Source organism: Beta vulgaris, chromosome 2 (assembly GCF_026745355.1).
Source record: "Beta vulgaris subsp. vulgaris cultivar EL10 chromosome 2, EL10.2, whole genome shotgun sequence".
NCBI classification, from domain to species: domain Eukaryota; kingdom Viridiplantae; phylum Streptophyta; class Magnoliopsida; order Caryophyllales; family Amaranthaceae; genus Beta; species Beta vulgaris.
Window position 1 is genome coordinate 52,229,114 of NC_079203.1, and position 26,318 is coordinate 52,255,431.

The 26,318-nt window shown below is 32.2% G+C and overlaps 1 protein-coding gene across 1 annotated transcript; it reads right to left on the reverse strand.

Moving 5' to 3' along the window:
* Positions 1–23,063: 23,063 nt before the first annotated feature.
* On the reverse strand, positions 23,064–25,648 carry LOC104906464 (zinc finger CCCH domain-containing protein 14). Its single transcript, XM_010695221.4, has 2 exons — positions 24,777–25,648; positions 23,064–24,040 (listed from the first exon to the last, which is right to left on the reverse strand). The coding sequence occupies exons 1-2, from the start codon at positions 25,359–25,361 to the stop codon at positions 23,780–23,782; spliced, it is 846 nt and encodes a 281-aa protein (XP_010693523.1). The 5' UTR covers positions 25,362–25,648; the 3' UTR covers positions 23,064–23,779.
* Between the last annotated feature and the right edge of the window lie 670 nt (positions 25,649–26,318).

Below are 26,318 nucleotides of genomic sequence, written 5' to 3' on the forward strand. Positions count from 1 at the left end.
GGCATATTTTTGTATAGAGAACAATAATGTAAAATGGGTTCAACTTTTTGTTTTGTGCTCAACTTTAATAAGATTTTATCAATTAACTACTAAAACGTAAAGTATAATTATATTGTCTTTTAAAGAAAAAAAACACTAATATAACTTACTTTAAATATTAGCATTAAAACATAGAGATATTTACTAATTGTGTGTATGTTTCGGGTATGAAACAGTGGACATCAAGGGTTGACGATCGTTGAAGTGATGACAAGGCTTGGTGTTGTTGGGGGTTGTCGGTGTACCTGCACAAGTAACAAAGATGACTGACCTTGGGGTTGTCGAGGAAACCCATTCTGATGCTTAAGTACGTAAGACAAATTTCGTCAAGATAATGTGCAGATAATAAGGTAAGTAGGGTTAAAATCAATGTACCTCAAAAACAATATAAATGGTCTATTTATAGGCGATAAATAGTATTTTGGTTCCCACAAAGAGAACGATCCACTATGTGTATGTGTGTATATATATATATATATATATATATATATATATATATATATATATATATCATAACTTCATTATAATGACAATTAAGATCACTATATATGATATAGGAATAAATTATACTCGTACTAACAACATGTAAAAAGTAAATCCCAATGACTCAGAAATGCTTACATATATATGTTATGTATATAGCTAGGAGTATGCATGACACATGCAAATCGATGCTAGACTAGCTATTAGAAAAACTATGCATAGTATCAAAACTTCAAAAGTGGTTTAATTTGTTAGACAGTTAGACTATATATATATATACAAAAAATTATGCACAGTCTTATATTATGTAATGGCAATTAATATCACGTATATCATATATAACATTTTCAATTGAGGTGAGGAGATGACAGAAGATGCAGAACACAAAGAGAACGAAATGCAAAGAGTTTCATACGGTTTCACCCATCTGTGCTCTCTATATCTTCTGTCAGCAGCTTTGCATCATGTCAATAGTTCACGCATAAAAAAAACTCCAAGACACAAATTAGAAAAAATAACCTCAATATTAATTTGAAGTGAAAATCTGACAAAGTATATAGATTGAAGGAAAAAAGTTCAAATTATTATTAACCCAAAGTAAAAGTAAGAAAACATATACTAAACTAAATATAATACTAAGGCCTGTTCTCTTCGGCGTAAAATAGCTGAACTGAACTGAATTGAACTGAACTAAACTGAATTGAACTGAACTGAAATTGAACTGAATTGAAATGTGAATAGTGATACGTGAGAGTAAAAGTATTGTAAAGAGCTGAATTAAACTGAACTGATCTGAACTGAAAATAAGTTGGGGAGAACAAGCCTTAAGAAATATTCTCTCAAAATAAACACTTCTAGATGGATAAAAAGAAGAAAAATAAAAAATGTAGTTTTTTAGTATTATCTATATTTATGATAAAAGAGAAGGGGGGTGAGGAATTGAGGATGATGACAGAAGATAGAGAGCACAAAGGAGTGAAATGCAGAGATTCTTATCTGTATATCATCCTCAGTGCTCTCTATCTTCTGTCAGCTTCCATTCACCATTAATATTTTTTTGGTGATCAACGCAACTAACTTAAATTATCATATTAAATTTACCATTAACATTGCCACTTCAGCTTTTTAGAGAGAAAAAGAGAGAGAGGGTTGAAGATGAAGATATACATGAGAAGCTTGATCTTTCTTGCTATGAACTTTGGTTATTTGTGGATTGCTAATGCTGGAAGGTAGTAGCAGTACATGAAGCTATTTATAGGGGAGATTATATGTGTGATGCACTTTATTTTGTTATAAAAAATGGTGGTCATATACTCATATTATAATATTCCCTATATGAAGGTAATTAATATGCTAGGTTGTAAGTTTTAAGTATATTATCTTGATCAATATTTGCATAAGATTCAAATTTGGTATTGGGCACAAGATGAGTAGTTCATGCTTGGCTGGATAAGAATTACTTTAGTTCTGGCTGGAATTGTACTCATTTAAACAAAGTTTATCATAGATTATTAATGTTGCTTCTGCACGGCTAGATATATATACTACCTCCGTTTCTTTTTAATTGTTACACTTTGATATTTTACACTATTCACAAATTGCACTTTGACCCTCGTTTGTGATTTATACGTGAATAAAAACATAGTCATGTGGGATTGTGAGTTGTGACTTGCGCGAAGGAGCTGAACCAGGAGGGAGCTCGGTCGCGAGTCGCGACCCATGTCGCGAGGTGCGACAGTCCAGTTTTGGAGCAGCGAGGCAGAAGCAACGTCGCGAGTCGCGACGATCATCGCGACCCCTTCGCGACCTTCTCGCGAGTCGCGACCTAGCTCGCGAGTCGCGAGCTGGGCGTTTTATCGCGGAGCGCGTTTTTGCCCGGTTTTCTCTACGACTTACGACTTGTATTTTAGACTTCATATAAATATGTTATTTCATATTTTAGGGTTCTTTTAACCACAAAAGCTAGAGAGAGAGATTAGAGAAAACACAATAGAGGAGATTAGAGAGAGTCTTTGAGATTCAATTCGAAATCCATTCAATTGAATCTTGCCTATTGTATTTGTAATCGTCTCGTTCATAGTGAAGCGATCTTTTTCCCTGCCTTGAGGACGTAGCTATCACATTGATAGTGAACCTCGTTAAATCTTGTGTGTTCATTTATTCGCTTTCTTGTTTTTCTTGTGTGTGTGCTTGGTTGTTGTGGATTATTGTTGGTTTAATTAAACGCTTCCGCATAACAGGGATCTTGTTAGATTCGTATTAGTATGTATTTTATTAATATGTAGTTTTTATATTTTTTACAAATACAAAATTAGAGATATAAAGGCTCAAAATAGTGCATCGGCATGCGTGAAAAGTGTAAGTGTAACAATTAAAAAGAAACGGAGGTAGTAGTAGAATTTGACTTGGGAAAGACATTACAAATCTTTTCATTGTAATTATGTTACAAGTTTAGCACTTAGGTTGCTAGAAGGGGTAAATAACGCAAATTAGACGGTAGACACGGTCCATTCAACACAATGAGCAAAACAATATTCACAATGAACAAACTAAGCAAAAGAACAAAAGAACGACACACGAGACTTAATGAACATCTAAATCATTAATAAACGACAAGAAAAAAAAGATGAATATAAGAGGAAATATCTGATGAAAAACCACTCAACCTAATGAACAGACAAAGAAAACACAATGAACAAAAAAAGATCTACAATAAACAAACTAAGAAACATAAAAATAAATGTTAACAAAGGAGAATCATCGAGATTGATGTTTGTAGAGCAATTGATGTACATTAGTTTCACATGTTCATTGGAGAACAATTGATGTACATCGATTTCACGCGTTTTATGTTTTTTGGGTTGCGTTTTGGCCCGTACCGTTAGAATGGTAGATACGAGTCCACCATCTACCAATTGAGTGAAAAACCATCTCACTGAAATTTGTAAATTAAGATCTACTCCATTTGTTTGTTTTTTTTATCTTTCTCACTCGCATTCTTGACAATATTCATACTTATGGAGATCAATCTTCTCAATTTATAAAGAAAAATATATTCATGTTGGTCTTGTTGATTCGTCTCAAGTAGTACTTTATTAATATTCAATCGTTATAATTTTACTAATAGATATTTAAATTTAATGATGTGTACTGGAAGACGCATACAAAAAAGTGAGAAAGATAAAAAAATAGAGGGAGTATACATTTGTATTGGATTAATGAGATAAGTGAACTCACGAGCTAGCGAAACCTAACATAACATAACATTAAAAGTGTGTATTGGGTGTAACATGTTACACCATAATTATTGTGTAACATGTATAAGGACATAAACTTCAACAAGACTACAAGAGTGACTTGGACTATATAAATATTGACATGAATCTCATGTCATTTTATCATTTATTTCATGTCATTTGAGTTTTTATTTTTTTTACAAAAGAATGGGTGATTGTGGGTTGTTACTCAATAAATTATGGCATGACAATTACCTCCAAAAATTTGTGTTAAATCAATCTTATAGCTCTAACTATTAGTTTAAACTTTTGGCTTAATTGAGTTGATCCTCTAACAATCCAATTTATTTCAAAGTCATTTCATTTCGATGTCAACTTTAGTATATCTCTATTATATAAGCCAAGGGAGGAGGTGTGGTGTCCTTTTTTGAAGTGACTAAAATACCCTTAATGATCTAATTAATGGAATAAAAAAAATTACAAAAGCAAATCATTTAAAAATTCTCATTCCAACTTGCCATTTAAAACAAGTTTAAAATGGTATATGCATCCAATACTTCAATCAAAAATTAAATGGACAAAATATTTATACCTTATAAAAAAAGATGGCATACATATTACATAACGTGCACAACCTTTTTATTTTTTTACATTCCAACTTGTCATTTAAAACAAGTCTAAACATTCACTACCTTTGATACTCTTTAATCCATAAACCAACTCATTATTTTTGTTCTTTCTGTTCAATATTCATTCACAAAAAATTAATGTTAACAATCACTCACAACCTTTTTATTTTTTTACATTAGCGAATTAATATATCTAAATTTATCTAACTGTTGAATTTTTCACATTTTAAGTTTAATCATAAATAAAGTACGAATGGAGTATCTAATAGAATAGCAAATTTTGAAATTACCGCACGCATCGCGTGCATATGAAGGCTAGTGTACTAAATTCAAACTCACTAGTTCTCTATCAAAAAAAGTTCAAACTCGAGTAATATAGAATAATCAAATTTATACAATCAATAATATTGTATATCACTACCATTATACTATGTGATGTTAGAGTTATTATTTTATAATAACCCATGTATATATATATCTTGTTATTGTTACAAACTATCAATAGGAGCAATAATGTAAGGGACGATATCATTATAAAGCACAATTAATGTCTATATCTATTACCAGCTTTTGCAACAGAAATTTATACGAATTGGTATTCTCCCAAGCCTCAATCAATTGTCTATAGTTGGGACACCGAATATGAGAGGAGAATGGCATATTGGCATGCATAGATATGTCTCAATCTTTGAATGGTCCTGGTAGGTATGATAATTATTGTTCGGAAAATGATATGGGTAGTTTTAAGTATTAATTTCCGGGCGATGTTTCGGGTTGTTTATTTTCGTAAATTTTTAGCTTGTAAGGAAGAAATCGACGTCATAATTTGAAGAATACAAGAAATTAGAGTAAGAGTTTATGTCTACAATAGTCTAATATCATTACCATTAACGTGTTAGGTATCTAACTACTTGACCACTAAAAAAAGTTGGCTAAAGATAGAATTAGCTAACGAAAATAATATATTATCTTTAGTCAAGTACCATTTTAGCTAACCATTCAATTTTCTCTAACTAGTTGAATTAAGTTATTTGTCAAGCTAAGAACCAGTTAAATTATTTGGCCTAGCCACTACAAGAATCCGTGTATATAGCGTCTGACGTTAGTGTCCGTCTAGTAAACCAGACGGTATACGTAGAAATACCGTCGGCTGACGTTAGCATTTCTGTTTGAAAGTCAATAAGTGGAAAGTTGTGAGGAGAAAAAATGTACCTAGCTTGGACGTTACAGTAGAGTAGGGGAGCAAATTGTTGCGAGTTGAGGAAATTATACACACACAAACCACATGGCCGATCGACGACGGAGAACCCTATTCTTAAGTGCATGCCTTATCTAAATCTTTCCATACTATCACCTGCCTCATTTGTCTCCTATTGCTGCTTTTACTTTCTTGCTGAAACGGAAATTATGGGCAAAAAATTATTCGAAGGATATTTTTTTTGGGGCTATTCTTTAAAATATTCCATTGTAATAATATGATATGACTTATGAGTACGAGTGGCGGATATAAGATATGACCAACGTGAGTTTGAAGTATTTCAAGAAAATGTGAGATAAATGAACTTAAGATCGTTGATGTATATTAATTTAATGTGTGCACGTTAAATTAAAGTTCAAACTGTGATGAACCATACCCCGTAATTATGAGTAAGCCAATTCCTCCGGTCTATAAAAATTGTGATTCGGTACTTTCCGGTTCAGATCGGTAGATCGTAAATTCTGTTTTTTTTAGTAAATTAAAAATATAAGGGTTAAAAAAGTTTAAAAGTTAGGAAGTTAAAAACCTAATTAATTTTTATTGTCTTTAAGATTATTTCCTTTAGAAATATTAAAATTTTAATGTATTGAATTTATTAATATGTTTAAATCTAAGCAAAAGTTTTTTTTTTAAATGCAGATTCCGGTCCAACCAGTCCAAAATCGATCCCGGTCCACAAAATTTCCAGATATCCACTGTTTCAATTGGTCCCAATCCGGTCATGGATCGGAGCAAACCCCTACGAGTTATTACTAATGCTTATTACTAGTTAGTCATATATGCATTATTCAACTAATTGTTTATTCTAATTACTAGTTAGTAACTCATATCACGCTACTATAAAATGATTGAGTTAAGTGGGCACTTGATGGGTTTCAACACACCCCCTCACTTGTGAGTGTCCTTAGAAATTCAGAGCTACCTTGATGGGTTTCAACACACCCCCTCACTTGTGAGTGTCCTTAGAAATTCAGAGTTAACTGGATAGGTTAGAGCAATAATCCTCTTAGGGGATTAACATCCTGTCGAGGTAAATCCTTATCCAGTAGCTATCAAACACCCAGTTTAGACGAGACCCGCAACCCGGGCTCTGATACCATGTTAATTTTTTAGATTATATGAAAATGAGCCTGGGTAACCCAATAAGGAGGAGGAGAGTTTAGCCCACTTACAAGTTAGGAGGTTCCATCCTAAAACCAATTGGTGATAGGAGGAGTAACTCCTAATCTTATAAAGTGGTTTATTCTCTCCTCTTTCTCCAATGTGGGACACTCACAAGTGGGCACTTAATGGGTTTCAACAATAAGAATTTGTTATAAGCATATTAATGAAATTCTAAATGTTTCCATACTAATGTAATTTAGAGCTAGATCATGTAATTGAAATTCTTTTATGATAAGAAATTGATCGATCTTGCAGGATTAAAAGTCATGTAACTTCCACATGTCATCACCCCATATCTTCAAAGAACTCTTATTTCTACCTTGCATTGTCAAACAAAATATACATGATGCAATATGATGCTCCTATACTTCCTATTTATCTAACCAATTATCTTATCTAAAGTATTTCATTCTATGGCCTGCCCCATTCTTTCTTTATTGCATTATCCTGTTGGTCCAAGCTACCAATCGATGAAGATATTTGATGATGTTTGGTCATGAGTCATGATAATTTCTTTTATGTTTAGTCTCAAGTGGCTTTCATGCTTGTAAAAGTTACATTTGCTTTATGAATTATTCATGACTATTTCTACATGTCCACATGCATATACTTTATTTGATTTTATAGAAGTATTAGATACTTTTTTTAAACTATTCGAAATTCATGAACAGAAAATTACACCATGAATACGATGATGCGTTACTAGCTTTTTTTTTTTTCTAAGGCAGCTGATGCTACATTGTAAAATAATATCCAATAGTATTGCAGTTATAACTTCTTATCGTTAAATTATGTGTTCTTTTACGAGAATGATATGTTCTTTAGGGTGCACAATGAGTAATGTGCGCCCTAGTGCATATCCACACTTTGACTTTTTTGTTGATAATTGTCTTGTAATTCGATCATGTATGTAGATCCTAGTTTTCTGGAATGACTATAAAAAACTTGTACTGGATTTTTTTTTTATACAAATTGTTCAAATTCGTATGAGAACTACATTTATGGTGAGAACCGTGAGAAACGGTCATTTTACCCAGATTTTGCTCACAACGTTTTCGCTCATTTTACGTTTCTCTCATTAAATGAGTAAAAATATAAAATGAGCAAAAACTTGTTAAAATGAGATTAAGTTTCCTAAAATAAGCAAAAGTTTATTAAAATGATAAAAAATGTCGGTTTCAGCTTCAGGCTAATTTTCAAGCTATTTGCTTATTTATTGATGATTGAGTCTACAACTCTAATAATTTTGTGATAATTTGTATAGTAAAAAATGGACAAGATTGGTTATTCAGCCTACCACTATCTATTTGCTTGATGAGAATAATATCAATGATTCAGTGTGCGTGATGCTCTACATATTTGCTTGACTTCAAATCTTTATTTGCAAATTGCAACCCCTTATAGTACCACCACATTTATATACACACTAGCGCTAAGAAATTCTATTACAGATGCACACTTTTTTTTGGTTAAGCTAAGTACAGATGCACTCTTTTTTTTTGTTAAGCTAAGTACAGATGCACTCTTTTTATTGTTAAGCTAAGTACAGATGCACTCTATTCTTTGCAATATTGTCTTTTTCTGCATGTAGAAATTTGTATTATACTACATATAGAAACTAACTTAGAAAACTCAATATGGAAAGTTCTCATAATTACACGAAATCGGTGGACAAGTGACATTTAAGTCTGCCAATTACATGTGAAAATTGTACTCCAGTAATACTGCTGTCAATCTGTCATACAGTGGGTCAAAAAAAAAGTCTACCATATCATCACACACGATTTATATCGACCGGCCTAAATCATAGCCCTTTATTACATTGACCTGACAATCACCGCCCTTAAACTTTATCTTCCTCCATCTTTCCTTTCATCAAATCTTGACCAATTAATAACTAAGGATGTCTTGGCCTATTAGCTAAGATTGAGGTGTTGTGAACGATAGGTCATAGGTTTGAATCCCCCATCCCTTCTTTGTACTTTGTATTGCCTTCGTGGCTCATATGGATCAAAATTTTTTTTGACCAATTAATTAATTAATAATTTTTTATTTTCTTTGGTGGGACCCTGATAAGAAGAAAGACCCTGCTGGACTAGCACCTCGCTCAGGTCCGTCAGCCCAGCTACACAGGTCAACGCTCGGTAGTGCCAGTGGGGTTCGAACTTGTGGCCTCCAAGTCACAAGGTGATTTCCCCACCACCTCCCCCAAGCAAGCTTGATTAATTAGTGAATTAATAATTATGAGACCAAAGAATTAAGTAATAATCAGCTCTTGCTTCAATGATGTTTGTTTTCTTGTACACATTTTGGTTGCATATTAAGAAGCGAAATGTAAAATGGAGCATACAAAAATATTTTTTGGGACCATACAATTGAAGTTTCTTTTCTATGTAGAGAAAGATTTTTTATCTACAAGAAAGTACAAAGGTTATGTACTACTACTAGTCTACTACTCAAACTAATCAATTATGATTCTATGGAGGCACAAATAATTTTTTTGCTGACTTGAAATTTTACTTTTTTATCTGTTTGAAACATTAGTCATTTGTGTTTTATGCTAATGAAATTCGACAATGGCTTAAATTCAAGATTGTTTCCAATTTGTTTATAGAACTTTAGCTGTTTTCGTGCTATATAGCTGATTAAAGGGGAATAAAATACGCCCTGTCTTTGAATATCAATAATCAAACAAAAGTAATTTTAAGAAGAAAAATTCTATAAAACTACCTTTTATAATTGCTTTTTTTCCAAAAAATTACCTTTCATAAAAATTCTTTCAAAAAACTACTTTATATAACAAATTTGTTTTTAAATACTACCATTTTACCGGTTTAATCACTAATAATTGAATAACCGTAAAATTAGGTTAATCAGACTTGTTGCTGAATCAGGAGACTGTATCTACTCTAAGCGGAGACTGTATATTACTATTTCATTGATCCTGAATCAAGTTAAACAAAATTGATTAGGGAAAATATAATTAAAAAACATGAAAGAGCTAATTTGGTGCTTGAAAAAACAGGGAAAGTTGGGAATATTACTTCTTGAAAAGTTGCAGAATTACCTATATTTTGTTCAAGAAAGCTCCAAAATTAGGACTTGATATATGAATCTTCAATTGAGAAATATCAAGAATTGAACATATGAGGGTTTTCTTTATACCTGCAAAAACATCCAAATTTATTTGCTTTCTCTTTTCAGTAAATGCTTACCTTCATCAAAAAAAAAAAACGAAAACTAAAAACAAATAATAGGTTATCTGAGAGAACCATAATTAAGATCAAATCACTCAATCTTAATGAATTATTCAATAGGCCTAATTATTAATCAACAACTTGTTTTAGTAGAATTCTAAGTAATTAATGAATTACTTACTATCAGAAGTTTGCATGTGAAATATATACTACCTCCGTTTCATTTAATTAATCTATACACTTATACTTTTCACGCATGTCAATGCAAAGCAAGGACTATCTAGAAATTATATACAAGTAAAATATACTATATATAATGATTATAATCACAATATATGCATTTGTGACAAAAAAAGAAGAAGAGGGTTTAAGTAGAGATGATGACAGAAGATAAAGAGCACAAAGGAAATGAAATGCAAAGTTTCATCTCATTTCACCCATCTGTGCTCTCTATCTTCTGTCAGCATCAGTTTCACATTCACCCCTTAGAAAAAAAATTGGCACAAAACTTGAAAAATTATAGACATGCCTTAATATAAAAAAAAATCATAGAAGAAGTATTAGATTATTTTAAGAATTGAACAAAAATTCACAAAAAAAAAAGAGGGGCTGAAGGTGGTGACAGAAGATAGAGAGCACAAAGGATTGAAATGCAGCAAATCCAATAATCTGCATATCATCCTCAGTGCTCTCTATCTTCTGTCAGCTTCCATCCACCACTGCCTCCTCTTCCGACTCCCTCTAGTTGTTGTAATACGGCTTATATTGCGGACTGTAAAACTCGTACGACTAATATGACTATATAATATGCGGCTTACTCTTTTCATAAAAAAAGAAGAAGAAAGAAATAGAAGTTTAAAGAAGCTGATATAAGCTTTCTTTCTTTTGAGTTGTTTGTGGAGATTTCTGTAAAGGAGTAGAAGTACAGAAACCTATTTATAAGGGTGGAGGGTTATTGTATGTATCTTTCTAGCTTAAACTTTCTGATGATTATAAAATGTGTAAGCTTTTTTAAATTAATAAAGAAGAAGAGATAAAATGATAAAGGAGGGATATATACTCATGATATATTCTCAATGTAAGGAAAATATATAATTTGTTATAATTAGAGAATATGCAAATGATTCATTTACCCTAAATGCAAGGCTTTCTTAGGAAATCCTAGTACTTTTGGTAGATATATTGCTTAGGGTTAGTAAAATAATTTTACTGCTATTTTGGGAAGTTCTTATTTTTGTGTTTTTATATTTAACATTGTGCATGAAATGGAATAGTGAACCTATACTATGCTGAGTATCATAAAAGATAACGCAGAGAATCCTACTATATATATCTTTTTATTATTATTATTTCTCTCTCAATTCTCAAATTCATGAAATGTCAAAGTCCTTTCATGCAAGTAAATTAATGAAGTTCAACGTATTTGTGTCTTTATTCTTCATATATATAAAGTAATCTCTAATTTGATTAAGTCTAAATTAGAAGTTTCTATTTATATATGTTATGGATTTGTGTAAGCATAGCAAACAAATCTACACTTTATTTTGCAATAAGGTTGCATGTAAACCATTTATTTCTAGCTACTCCGATCCCTCACAATATTTTCAATCCAACTCTGCAAATGTTTGGTTGCAATAGGAATAATTTTCCTATAGGAATTTACAATTTGTTGGAATTTAAATTCTTTATGAAATTTATAGGAATTAGTGGAAGTTGTTTGGTGGTCATATGAGAAGTTGTAATTCATAGGAATATATGTAGGAATTTTGAGTGAACAAGGGGGGCATAGGTAAATTAATTCCTACATATTGTGAGAATTTCAAATTCTTATGAATTTTCATTGTCTCCATTTTCCCCACTTACTGTCAACCAATAGAACTACCCAAATTAAAAAATCATGGAAAATTCTATTACCTACGTTTCCATTATACCAAACAACCATTAGACTAATAAGTAGAAGAAGTTTAACAAAGAACTAATTATGATAGAGTGAAAATAAATCTAAGTTGCATGGAATTGGATACAGATGATTTGAAACTTTCATGAGATAAAATCAGAGTGTCGAGACGATATATATTAACTTGATTATATGTAAAAAGTTAGAGAACGTATTGTGTCGGACTCGTCCGACCATAATCTTGGTCGGACGACTTTCAGGTGGTTCCAATTTTTTTTCAGGTAGTCTTCATTTTTTTTCAGGTGGTTCCAATTTTTTTTCAGGTAGTCTTCATTTTGTTTTCAGTTAGTCTTCTTTGTTTTTCAGTGGGCTTTTGTGCTTCAGTTAGACTTACTTGGGTTTCAGTTGGTCTTTATTCTTTTTCAGGTAGTCTACATTTTTCTTCAGGTAGTCTTCATTTTGTTTCAGTTAGTCCATTATTTCTTTCAGTTGGCCCATTATTTCTTTCAGTTGGTCCAACTGAAAGAAAAGAAAGTCTAACTGAAAGAAAAGAAAGTCCAACTGAAAGAAAAGAAAGTCCAACTGAAAGAACACATGGGGAGAAGCCTATGATTGTAGTTAACTACAAAGGTGAGGAGAAGCAGTTTGCTGCTGAGGAGATCTCCTCCATGGTCCTTACCAAGATGAAGGAGATTGTCGAGGCTTACCTTGGTTCCACTGTTAAGAATGCTGTTGTTACAGTCCTGCCTACTTCAATGACTCTCAGCGTCAGGCTACCAAGGATGCTGGAGTTATTTCTGGCTTGAACGTGATGCGTATTATCAATGAGCCAACTGCGGCTGCTATTGCCTATGGTCTGGACAAGAAGGCCACCAGTGTCGGTGAAAAGAATGTGCTTATCTTTGATCTTGGAGGCGGTACGTTTGATGTGTCTCTTCTTACTATTGAGGAGGGTATCTTTGAAACTCCGGCAAACGACGACTTCGCCGGAGTTCGAGTTTCATCGCCGAAGATTATGTCAGAAAAATGAGAGAACTTCACGTGCGAAATCGAGAGGGTCTTGTAGTGGTAATGGCAACAATAGTACAGAGTGGGGAGAAGAAGAAGAGAAGAGAGAAAGTGGTGCGTACAGAGTTTGAGTTTGAGTTTTGGGCTCAGCCCGTCTGACAGTAAGTATTGGTCAGACGGTCTGACCCAATACTTTCACAAAAAGTTAACGTGATAATATGTGATTCATGTCTTATTTAAATTGCACCATCTTTTTCACAAAAAAAATTTACACCTTTTTTCATAAGTGTTCATACGACCTAATGAGACTAGATGAACGTACAATTTCTTGTTTAATTCAGTTTTATTTTATAAGTTTCTCATAAGTTAAAACAAGTTGATGATAATATCATATAGGAAGCTTGTCCTTGATTAAAATTAATCATTTATATCCTTAGTATAATTGATTAATTGAATATGTCCGTTAAACCTATTGATACTACCTCTGTTTTTTTTAGTTGCAACATTTGCTTTTTCACATTTGCCGAGACGATTCTTTGAACATTAATATCTCTTATTGGGTGTAAGTAAAAATTATAAAAATTTGATATTTGGAGTTGTCGCATTGAGAAGAATCTGACAAGACCCCACTTGACTATGTTTTTTCTTATATAATAATGCGAGATAATTCATCAAAGTTGGTTGATGAATAGTGCCACAAACCAAATGTTGCAACTAAAAAAATACGGAGGTAGTATTACATACATTGAGTAGAATATAATTTTTTTTTTTTGTTATATTATTTGTATGCAATAAATACATTGTATGATGAAAGTCGAAAGACAAACAGCCAAACATAACATGACTCAGTTGTAGGTCTATATCTGATTTCTGCTTTTGCAATAGGAGAATATATTGGTGTTTTGTGCAAGTATTTAATGAATTTGCTATATTAAAGGAAATTGAAAACATAAAAGCCAAAGAGCAAGGATACGTCCCAGTCTTTGATAGCGGCTGGTAAACCTTGTCCCCATCAAACGTGCAATTGCAATGATAGATGGCCACTATTTTTTAAGGCAATTCTTGCTTCACTAATTTGCATCATACTTTAATTTAGAGTCTATATTGATCAAGAATTCTCTACCTATATGGGCTATGGTCACCAATTTCTTTCGATTATATTAATATATTCTCCGCCTAATAAAATAAATGATTTTTTTAGGTCTTGGTCGTTATGCCTTAGTTTTTTTTGACAAGTTGTATTTTGGATCATTTGAGACAAATATCTCCTAGAATATTTAATAGTTTAACAGTACCAGTGTCCATCTCTCAGGTTGGAGACTAGCAGTCGAATATGGAGAGGGATCGGAAGAGGGAGTTTGGGGTATAGGGAAAGGGGGATTACATCTAGAATTTTGAGATCATTTAGTATATATGTCCATGTGTTTCATGTATATCTATTGAAAATCATATTCATTTCATTACTTAATTAAGTTAGAAATATAAGAAGGTGATAGATTCAAAAAGGATTTTTTTTGTGTGTGAGACTGTATCGCATTAATAACGAAATTAGGGTGATTGTTCTCATTCTTTTGAAGGCCAGGAAGCTGTTTTTGTTAATATTCTCTCCTTTGCTACAAACATACTAGTAAAACTAGAGTTCTCCAAATAAAATTAACAAATTACATCAGTAATAACACCATATATAAAGTCCTAATTCTAATATTGATTTGGTTTACAAGTGTAAAGGCTAATCCAAATGTGCCCTAACCATGCGGCTGGTGCATGGGGTTCTACAAGCAAATCTTCATAGTTCTCACACCCATGAGTCATATACATGAATGGCTGGCAATAGGCACGAGAGAGCTATAATGTGGACAAATTTTGTCTATTTTTTCAGATTGCAAGATAGTCATTGATTGAGATGTCTAATCAATAAGATCTAACTTATGCCAGTTTATTTGAAGTTATGAGAAATGATTGTAGAGATCTTTGTTGTGCTTAATGGTAGAAATTGTGATTCATCTTCTTTAGAAAAGACTTATATGATTATATCAACTTGCACATGTGATGTCCAAAAAGTTTATTCTATGCAATCAAGAATGAAACTAGTTAAGATGATCATTGTCCAAGCTAGTTAAAGTCGATTTTTGTATTAGGCATATTATTATGTCGTTTTAATACTTTTATTGATGAAGTTTTTCTTTTTTATGAAGAAAAGTCTAATCAAATGCATCTGAACTCAAGAATTAGAAAAGCATCTACGATCATCGAATCAGTTAAATTAATTGGCATCCCTCTGTCTGATCTAATCTCGATAAAGAACAACTTTTCTAAAAAGAAAGGTAGAAAGATCTAGAGAGAAGAAAAAAGAAAATTGAATGTCACCACTTAGAATTTGTTGCAAGTTGGGACATAAAGCACAGAAGATGGAGAAAGTTGGAGAAACCCTATTCACAAGACCCTTATCTTACATATCTTTCCATGTTATCATATGCCCCAATTGTCTTCCTTTTCTTGCTTTTTATTTGTTGGTGAAAACAAAGATATGGCCGAGCTAAATAAGAAAGTCGGTCATGATCAACTAATGAAAAACTTCCAGCTGTCATCACCCCATACCTTCATTAACTCTTATTCAGTAGTTCCACCTTTGCTTATTCAATTAGGGATCCAATTCATTTTTTTTTGAAGTTTCCACAATCTTGATGTGATTATTCGATATTATGAGTCAAGTGTTTGTATGCATGTTTTATTGCATGTCTTTTCCAATCTGAGGAGATAATCTTATCATCTAACTGTACTAATTAGCCGATGATTCATGCTTATATAAAAGAAATTGAACACATTGATCAATCACCACAACAATCTATAAAGTTGATTCCCTTCTTTAGGTCATCTTAATTATTAGGCCAGAAATAGCCAAAATTTTAACCCTTTTTTATTTGTTTGATTCAGTTTCTATGTCTTTGAGTTTCAATAAACTTCATGATGTATTGTAATTTGAATTTGATTAGTAAGTTAGTTTCTTTTATATAATTAAATTGTGTTTGTTCAAGATGTTTCTTAGTGACCAGTGCAAAATTTTTTGTTAATGGGGATGTGTACTATGTCGAAGGATAAGTCTCAATTCTTCATTTACAACTGGTTGGATCAGATGAAAATAAACTTGAAATTAATACTGCAATGAATTGACAAAACCTTCATATAAACTGGCATCGATATGAAAGAGGATATGAAATCCTTTTAGATCTGATCCGCAATAATTGTAGTTTTGTTAGAGAAAAGTTTAGTTTTTATTTGATTTATATATGTTACATTTTAGACTATATTGTAGATGTTGTATGACTTTCAAATTTCACTAAATGAATTAATTCTAGTTTTAAAACAAGTAAAAATCGTTTTATTCCTAATAATTTATTTCATAAATGTAACTTGAAATTATGCTTTAAGTAAGGGCATCTATGGGGAAGGAGGACAGGATGAGAATCAAATGTGAACATAGGTCCAAATATCAAGGATGAACACAAACCCTTAATATATTTATAATATTATATTACAGTAAATGCAATCCATTTAATATTCACAATACGTGGTATTTGTTATTGCTAGCTGTTTTTTTTTTTTTTATCGTCTTTTAATAATAGACTTGTCTTTTTGGAGCTTGGACACATGTGCTAAGGCCCCATAACAACTTTGCTCACAAAAATCAAACTACAAAATTAGGGAAAATCCAAACAAGAGAAAATAGTTTACTAGGGAAAATGATAAAAGATCAAAATCTCATAAATAAAGTAGGCAAGAAAGGGTGGAAGAGGAGAAAGGAGGCAAAAGAGCCATTCCTGTTCTTTGATGAGTAGGGACCCAAAATTTTTGGACTATCCCAAATTTGGTGGAGGGCGTATTATTCCTTTTTGGAAATTGGAATACCAACATGCATGCTTACAAGTTCGTCAAGAAGAGACCAACCGTAGGCCATAGTTTAGTAGATAAGAATCTCCAGTCAAAAATACTATAGTTTTATTTCATTTCATGCAAAAGCTAGCATATAATATCTTCTACATGGCATAAAAGTTAGTATGATATCTAAATGAAAAGAAAACACACCATTATAATTGATCATAAAAGCATATTTCGCTTCATTGTAAGGCACTTTGATGAATCTTGAATTTATCGTGAAATAAATGGTTTATATCTTAGGAGTTGCCATTTGTATGTGACAGATGTAACATAAAAATTCTTAATGTTGGGTGTAAAATGATGGAACTAAATTCTTAATGTTGGGTGTAAAATGATGGAACGACTAACAAAATTATCTTTTGTTGATCGGTAGGTTCACATTGTGATGTAATGTAATGTAATGTCAAAAAAAAGTATTAACAATATAATAGGAATATAGACATGATATACCGTACAATTATTATTGTAATGATTAGAAAAAAGTTCCTATTAAAAATGAAAAAAATGTTTATTGTCTATCTTGATTTATACAAAAATTCATATGAACCTGTACCCAATACATGTTATGTAGGTTGTAATAATTACAACTTTTACTATTTTGTCTTTCTCTCTCCTCAAATTTCCTTGTCTTTTGAGTTTCTTTTTCATAACTGCTTCATTTTCTATATTTCAAGTTCTTACTGTGTGTTTTTCAGTTTTTGCTATATAATTGATTGTACAATTGAACCTATTAGAGAAGACTGTGATTGTATTGTCAGATTCGATATAATGTGTTTGCGTGTGGTATATTGTGTTTCTCTGTTTTACATTATGTTGTGATAGTGATTCTTTGTGCAATAGTGTTTTTTTTTTGTGATATAGTGTATTTCTTTCTAAGATAGTGTATCTGTTTGTGATATAGTGTTGTTTTTGTGTATTATAGTTGATTGTACAATTGAAGTTGTTATATAAGATTATATTGTCATCAGTTTCGATATAATATGTTTGTATGTTGTATAGTGTGTTTCTAGGTGCTATAGTGTTTTCTTTAGCAAGAGCTATAGTGTTTATTTGTAGTGCAATTCTCTCTTAAATAGTGTACCTATTTGTGATATAGTGGGTTTCTGTGTATTATAATAGTGCGTGTCTCGATTCACATGCGTGACCGGGCCAGGCTGTCGTTGATGAATTGGGGATTCTGTTGTGCTTAGAGGAGAAATAGGGGATCGGAAATTTTAAAATGACATATTTTCTCCGTTTAGTTTTAAATGAAACGTTTGATTTTTCACGCTATCCAATGCGCTTATTTAATCATTATTATCTTTATTTAGTTGTGCACGCGTGAAAAATATAAAAAAAGTTATAGTTTGATAGTATGCATCGAGACGAATCTAATAAGATCCTCTTGACTATGTTTTTCTTTATATAATGGCGATAATTTGGAGTTAAAATTGATCAATAAATAGTGTCATTTCACCCAATATTTCATTTAAGACATAACGGAGGAAGTATATCAAACTCAGAATGATATAAATATACTAACAATGACATGAAATAGATTTTAAAATGACATAAAACAATTCCATAATGTCATGGACCAGAATTCTAAATAAAGTAAACTGTACCAATTACAATGATATAAAACAGATCAAAAATGACACAAACAATTCTAAAATTATAATATTTCAATAGTGACATAATTTATGTTTTGTAAACTGGCATGAACATCTATATAAATGACATGAAACAATTTCAAAATGATATGAGACACGCAATAATGGCATGAACCAATTATACTACTCCCTCCGTCCCGTAATATAGTGTTTATTTCTCATTTTTACGAGAATTATAAGGAAAGTGAAACATGAATGATAAACAATTAATATTATGGAAAAAAAGTTGATCTTAGGAGAGCGAATGGTGCATAATGGGTGAAAGAGTATTAAATATATGACTAATTTAACCCTTAGGTTCAATAAACAAAGAAAAAAACTATTTTCAAGGAGTAAATAAATGATGGTTGCATGGTTTTTTAGGCAAATAAGTGGGGATTGTGAAATTAAATAATAGAAACAAGAATAGCATTTTGGGACACCCAAATTGGAGTGCAAGCACTATATTATGAGACGAAGAGAGTAATTTGTACATATAGAATTTTATTATATAATAAGTTATGACATAACATATAATTCATGTTACACCTAAGATGAACTAAAAGAATCGTGATAGACATGTGATGATGTTCGAATATGGTATACTGGCCTTCTATGCACGCGATGCGTGCGTCGATTAATTTGGTTTGTTCTTAATAAATTTCATCTAAATATAATTTTAGAAGTGTGATTTACAATTGTTGTACAAACTAATATAATGTACTTAGAAATTATAATGAACATTTAGATGCTTGTAAGGTCTTATAGTCAAGTTAAATTTGTAATTTTTTAAAATTAAATAACCATTTTTCTCATTGTGTCAAGTTACTTCGTTAATGCTTATTTAGTTTAATTTATTATTAAAATTTTGACCACATCTTTAAATTAGGAAAGGATATATTGTACAAAATTTGAATATCCAATTACATATTTAGCTAAAGACAAAAAATACTTTTTGAAGAGGGACACCATAACTCTCCTTGACTTATATAATAAAAATATTTAATTTATAAGGGAATTTCTTAGTTATGTCAAACATTAAATATGTCAGCATATGTCTTCAATGACCTCTACTTTGTAAATCGCCTTAACTCGGATACATCTTATAACCTTACATTCTTTCAATTGTTTGAATAATCTGCGCTTTTTAGAGATGAAACCTCATTATAATACAACTTAGTGGAAAAATGAATATATTAGTGGAAGAAGGTCCAACTTAATAATAAAATGTCAAAAAAGCTCCAACTTTTAATAATAGAGTTGACTTCTCCTTCTAAAGCTTAGACCTGGGTTCTAGGCATTTCTAGAGTATTCCCACCACAATTTAATTCTAAAATAGGAGGCAAGGGTGTGATAGAGTGGCAAATTCAGAATACGTTTTTAGGGGGTCGAAATAAAATTATTATATTTTAGTGGTTGAAAAGTTAAAACAATTAATTTTACGAGAACATTTTCAAAATTCTCAAATTATGTTAAGAAATTATATATAAATGGATCGGAGTCAACTAATCTTATTAAACACAATTTAATTACATGCGCTTTTGTGTCTATTCTTGTGAAGTGCTAGGTGCATAACAACATCCAAAAGGACAAAACTACCCCCCACTTATCATAAATGACTTTTCGTATGGTTCATCATCATGAACAATTGTTAGCTAGATTGTTAGAAGTATATATATATAAGTGATGTAACTCTAATAAAAAAGTGATCAATATGAGTACTTCAAAAAAAAATTAGAAAAAAAATTCAAAATAATAACAATAATAATTTTTTTTGAAGTACTCATATTGATCACTTTTTTATTAGAGTTACATCACTTATTTATAAAAGTTATAGCACGTAAAATTTATTCTCATTTTTCATATAAGCATATATTTTCATAGCATCAACCACTACGAGTATAAATTCTACTATATGAGTCATCACTCATCACATGTCTATAGCCTATGGTGAACATAAAATTCTTCCAAAATGAGAAAGTTATCTACGCAAGATCTTTGAGAGAGAATATATATGTAGAAAGTACACTTCAGTGAAGTGATCTTATGGTCTATCCAATTTCAACTTTTTCTTCCCCCTTCCCCTATTATTCCTACTTAGTGTTCAGTTGCTTTGACTCTAATTAGAGCATATCCATAAAACTAATAATGATCATATTATATATGAGCATTGCACAATGTATGACGTTACTTTAATTTGCACTAAGCATATTATGGCATCCGAAAGTAGAAGCCTAGAATCTAGATTACACTTTAGTTTAGATGGACATGTCGTTTCCAGCACTTCAAATTCGATCCATATATATTTGCTAACAGTATCACACATTTCAAGCTACTGAAAGATGGGAGAGCATAGGTTCTGTCAAATAAGAATATCTTTCTTTAGAAATATAACTATTCGGCTTATAATGAATGTGGACATTTTAGCTATGTACCTTTTTTTTCTATTAGGAAAGATAATTGGTCCAAATATCAATTCCTATTAGGCTACTAGCCTCCATGGTACACCAGTTCAGAAGCTGGGTTAGAGATGGCCAATAGTGCGGGTCAATACAGCCCAGTCCGCCTCTTGGGCTGTGTGAGTTGAGCCCGCAAAAAGCCCAGTCCAGTCCAACTCGAATTGTGAAATTGGTGGGTGGGCTGTCGGCCATATATTTTGAGCCTAGCCCACGAAAGCCAACTACTTAAACCGCCCATCCCAGTCCACGAAATCAGTCCAATCTAGCCCATGAACCAGACTCACCCAGCCCAAGTAATTAGTCAACCAAATTGTGTACGTATTAATCAAATTGTATATATAAATTGCATATATTATAATTCAATCAAATTCAAAAATAATAAAACTAATTAATAGTAAATAATTATATTTATTTTAATTAATTGTAAAGGTTTTATGTAACAATAATAAATGATTATATAAATTTGAAAAAAAAAAATCTCATGTCAGGCCGCTAGGCCCACGAACCGCCAGAACCGTTTTTCGAACCGTGAAAACTGGTAACAAATCGGTGTGGGCCAAGATTTTTGAGTCCATGGACCAGCCCATCCAAACCGTGAATTTCACGGTCCGATCCTGGGCCGTGAAATCTCAGCCCAGCCCACTAGGACCCACGGACCAACTCGATCAACTCGCATCAGTGGCCATATCTAGGTTGGGTAAAAGGCTAAACAGTCCTAAAGTAAATGCTCATTTATATTGTTGGGATGAGGATTAGAACCTGGGCAACGCCCTGAAATTTGGGGTGGTACTCCATTGAGCTACCACGTCTCTCTCTTAGCTATGTACTTTCTAATGATAGGCTAGGTTTGGTATGTATGGTAACACTATATGAAAATGAGCTCTAATTTAAGAGTGCACCTAGTGAAATTGATGAGTTATCTCTTATAACTTGAGGGCTATCCATGGCAAATTAGCACGTAAGTGGAAGGGAGTCGGTTATTTATGTCTGAATTCTCTCATATCCATATTAAGCATATTTTTTCGTGACGCTAATCATGTAATTGGTTTTTTTTTTTAGAGGAATCATATAGCTGGTTAGATGGACAATTGTTACCATCCTTCACCCTTATTTTTCTCCCTTTGCTATTCTCGAAAATGATGTGGTAGGATTCGTCTATAAAATTTGTATCTCTTTATAATACACTTAATTCATAGTATATCAATTTATAAATACATACGTAATACGTATACATATGTATGTATATATGTGTATGTGTATGTGTATGTATATGTGTACGTGTGTGTGTGAGAGAGAGAGTGAGAGAATGCTAAAAGCAAATTAGTTAAGTATTATCAATGCTGAACAACGTATAATTTTTGTCATAAATTTATTGTTAAGTACAAGAGTAAATAGTTATACTAGCCTTATGTTTATGACCTAAGTGGGCTACTTTTCCTATTACTCTATGTCTCTATGGTTTTAGCTTAAACATCATGTGGGCTATGATTATGGGCTTTGATTGTGGGCTTTTTCTCTCATATTAGTCAAGGCTTCATGACTATGGACTGAATGATATTAGCAACTGCAGAATCTTTCCTTTGGGTATTGGCCCAAAACAAGTATCTATAGTTCTCGCCGCTTTAAAGAATGGAAGACGAAAGCCCAAGTTTTTTTGGTTTATGTTTCATATATAGCGTAGAAAAATGGCTTAGAGATAATGAACGAGTACACTTAGCAAAAGCACACAAAATCTTTAATTCGATCACTGCCAAAAATAATGAGAAAGTCTTGCAATCAATTGAGTAGCTCAGTTTGGAACAAAAAAAAAAATTGAGTAGCTCAGTGTACTGCCACTCTTAATTTTCTATGTGACACAACTAGTCTCAAGTCTCAACTTAGAAGTTGGTTGTTTTTTTATTAGCTAGCTAGTAGTTTGGTAGGTTCATTCTACATAGTGTAAAATAACTAAATAAGAGATGATAAAACGATAATCGTTAGTGGATATCTTTTCCCACTATCAGGGGAAAATTATTAATATATGGTCTGAGACATTAATTTACGTGTAAAAAGTATAATTATAGTGATTTGTCAGAAGCATGTTTTTTTGTCATAAAGTAAAAAGTTATATTGATTTGTATATCTCGTTTTAGTTTTTTTTTTTTTTCAAAAAGTAAATTGGTTATTTATAAGAAACTCTATTTGTGTATTCAAAATACTCATTATTGATAAAATAATCCCTGTTTGTATACTTTTAAACCTATGGTATTGTTAAATCACCCTCTATTTGTATATGTAAAAATGTTAAATGACAACATTGTCCTTACTAGTATTATGAAATTACATCATTATCCCCGTTAGCGGACAAAGGTGCCCATCAACTATTAGAGTTTTATCACCCTTCATTGTAAAACAACCATATCATTTGATCAACTAATGCATGTTACACCCTCTGTTTTCTAAGTGGTTATTTTTTATCATTTATATTTTCCCACAATTTTCAAGATATTAATACAAGTATATATTTTATTGTAAAAAATTGCTCCAGTTATTGAAAGTGACATCACAACAGATATAACCATATTTCACTTGATAATGTTTTTCTTAGATATTAAATACATCTAAAAGCTTTAATAGGTATATATTATGACCTTGTATAAAATTATTAACAATATTTAACATACATGTAATCCACATCCTTGCCAATGCAAGCAATGAGTATAAGTATATATAACATTAACTATATTACATTTCAATAATACACATTCTTTAACAACTCACGTCCACAAAAGAATAAGGCAAATATTATTTGGTTGTTCCCGAACTTATTATGAACAAATGACAAATATAAGAATTGATGAGTTTAGGAGAGGGAGTGGCGGAAGTGGCAGCGGTGACCGTAGGGGCAGGTGGCGCCGGAAAGGACCATACGGCATACCTGGGTCTTGTATCGCGGGTGCCGGATCACGGGCCGGAGCTCCGATAGTCCATGGGCAAATTGGCATTGAGGACCATAAGGGCAAGTACCAGTCTCTTGCCATTTGTTGCATAACTCAGTTTTGTACATGCCTTGGTTGAACACGTCCATTTCTAATGCGCTCTCTTCTTTTTTCACCTTCAATTTCTGCCATAAATTACAATCATTTGTTACTACCATTTTCGGATGTTTAATAATATTTATTGTGGTACAGTGAGTCAAAGCTCAAAAGGTTTAATTTTGCTTCAACATAAGAGTTCAATATAAACATAAAACCCACTCATCAACAAAGTCAACATAAGGGTCCAATATAAATTTGACCTAACATACTCATGAAAAAAAAAAAAAAAAACTAAACTTATAGTTTCTTCTTGAATTATTTAACATAAAATTATTGCATGCACCTACCATCTCCTAAAGGCTTTGGACCTAAAATCTATTCTCATAGTCTCTCTTAAATTAAAGGAAATAAATTATTGGATCTTAACCCAAAAAAATGTTACATTCACTTATACAGTGAACGTAAATTAAATCATTCATTTTTATACAAAAGAATATAGTTGGTGCACTTTTAGCACAGAAATCACGCACAAATCGCAATGTGTTCATATATATATGTATTATGTTTCTGTTTTTTTTTTATAGTTGCAACATTCGTTGTTAGATCGAGTCAAATTTCATGCCTTTTTGTTGCTCTAGTAAATTACTTAGAATATTTTTAGTGTTGTACACATCAATGGCATATTTTACCCATAAACTCTTTTTATAATTTTATTAATTCGTAATCAAATTTGTAATTGATGAAAAAAAATGTGCATTAGAAGCCATTAAAAAATCAAATATTCCAACTATATGCTTAAGATTAGATCATATTGAAACTCACAGTTCCATTGCCATGTTGAGATGGACTTCGAGACTGATTCATCACTGTAGTAGGCAAATTCACAAGCTTAAAAAAGCCTGAAGATCTCACTGATATACTCTTAGGCAATACAACTCTCTCATCTTCTTCCTCTACCTCCTCATCATCATCATCAATCACACTTCTTGTTGAACTATTACTACTACCAAACACATTATTCTGTTGATCACCACTAGTACTAGTACTCCAACCACCCGTCACAGGACCAACACACGGTTGCTCGGACACCGATAAAACTTCATTGAGGCGGCGCGTGAGGTCTTCATTGGCCAATCTAAGCCACTCATTCTCCTCTTGGAGGGCAGTAGCTTCCCTACTAAACTCCCGAAGGCGTGTGATAGCTAGCTTGTACCGGCTAAGTAGCTCATCATAGAGGTGGTTTTCGAGGATAAGACGAGCCCGGTAGTGGCGAGAACCGGCTGCCACCGAAGCATCGGTGGCGGTGGCGGAAGGCGTGGAGGGACGAGAGGTGGAAGTAGTACTAAACAAACAATAGGAAGTGTTGAGATTATTAGCATGATCATCATCATTCTTGTAGTAGTCCATAATATTGAAGTTAATTGAACTAGTATATTACACTACTACAACTTTATGAATTATGATAGTAAGTGAAAAACATACCATAAAATTATATATAGTAAGGAATTTGTATAATAAAAAGTTGCTTAACATGTAAGGAGAAAGAAGGGGGGGTGGAGGTGGCTTCAAAGCTTCAATCGTTGGGTCAATCATGAGGTGTTTTGGTTAGATTTGGAACACTTTTTATTTTATTTTTCTGTTGAGTTTGTAAAATTTGATCACATAGTTTGTGAAAAAGAAAGGTAGAGAGACTAACAGAAAATAATCATGGCATTGTATTGCTTGCTCCTCACAATTGTAACTAACACACACACACACACATACTCTCTCTCTCTGGTTGCTAGTGTAATAGTATGCACCTGAAATAGACAACTCTTAAGTCACATCCGATATCATGCCTTTAATTTCATATGCAAGTGATATATTAGCTGCATTATCTCTCAAAGTTTGGTGGCTAATTTACTTTAATTGTATCCTCAACAACCACCGTTTTTTCTATGAAAATTTTTCTAACTTGCGTATTAGTGTAGTTTTGAAAAATATATAGTAACTCCTTTCTCTAAAGTCTAAAGATAGACATGCTTTCATGTTATCAGGCTATATATATACTCCCTCCGTTTCCTAAAAATCTTCCCTTTTTCCGTTTAAGGGTGTTTCCAAAAGATCTTCCCTCTTTTGCTTTATTCCTTATTTGGCAAAACAAATTTCCCTATTTACCCTCTCATGTCACTATCATATAGTCCACCACTACATTATTAATTCAATTTTACTTCCTTTCTCTCTCCTACTTTAACCCTTTTTATTTGTTTATTTATCTTAACCCCTTTCTCTCTCCTACTTTACTCACACCATGCCCCACACAACTTGATTTTTCTTGGTATCTGTAGGAACAGTAAGTGGGAAGATCTTTAGGAAACGGAGGGA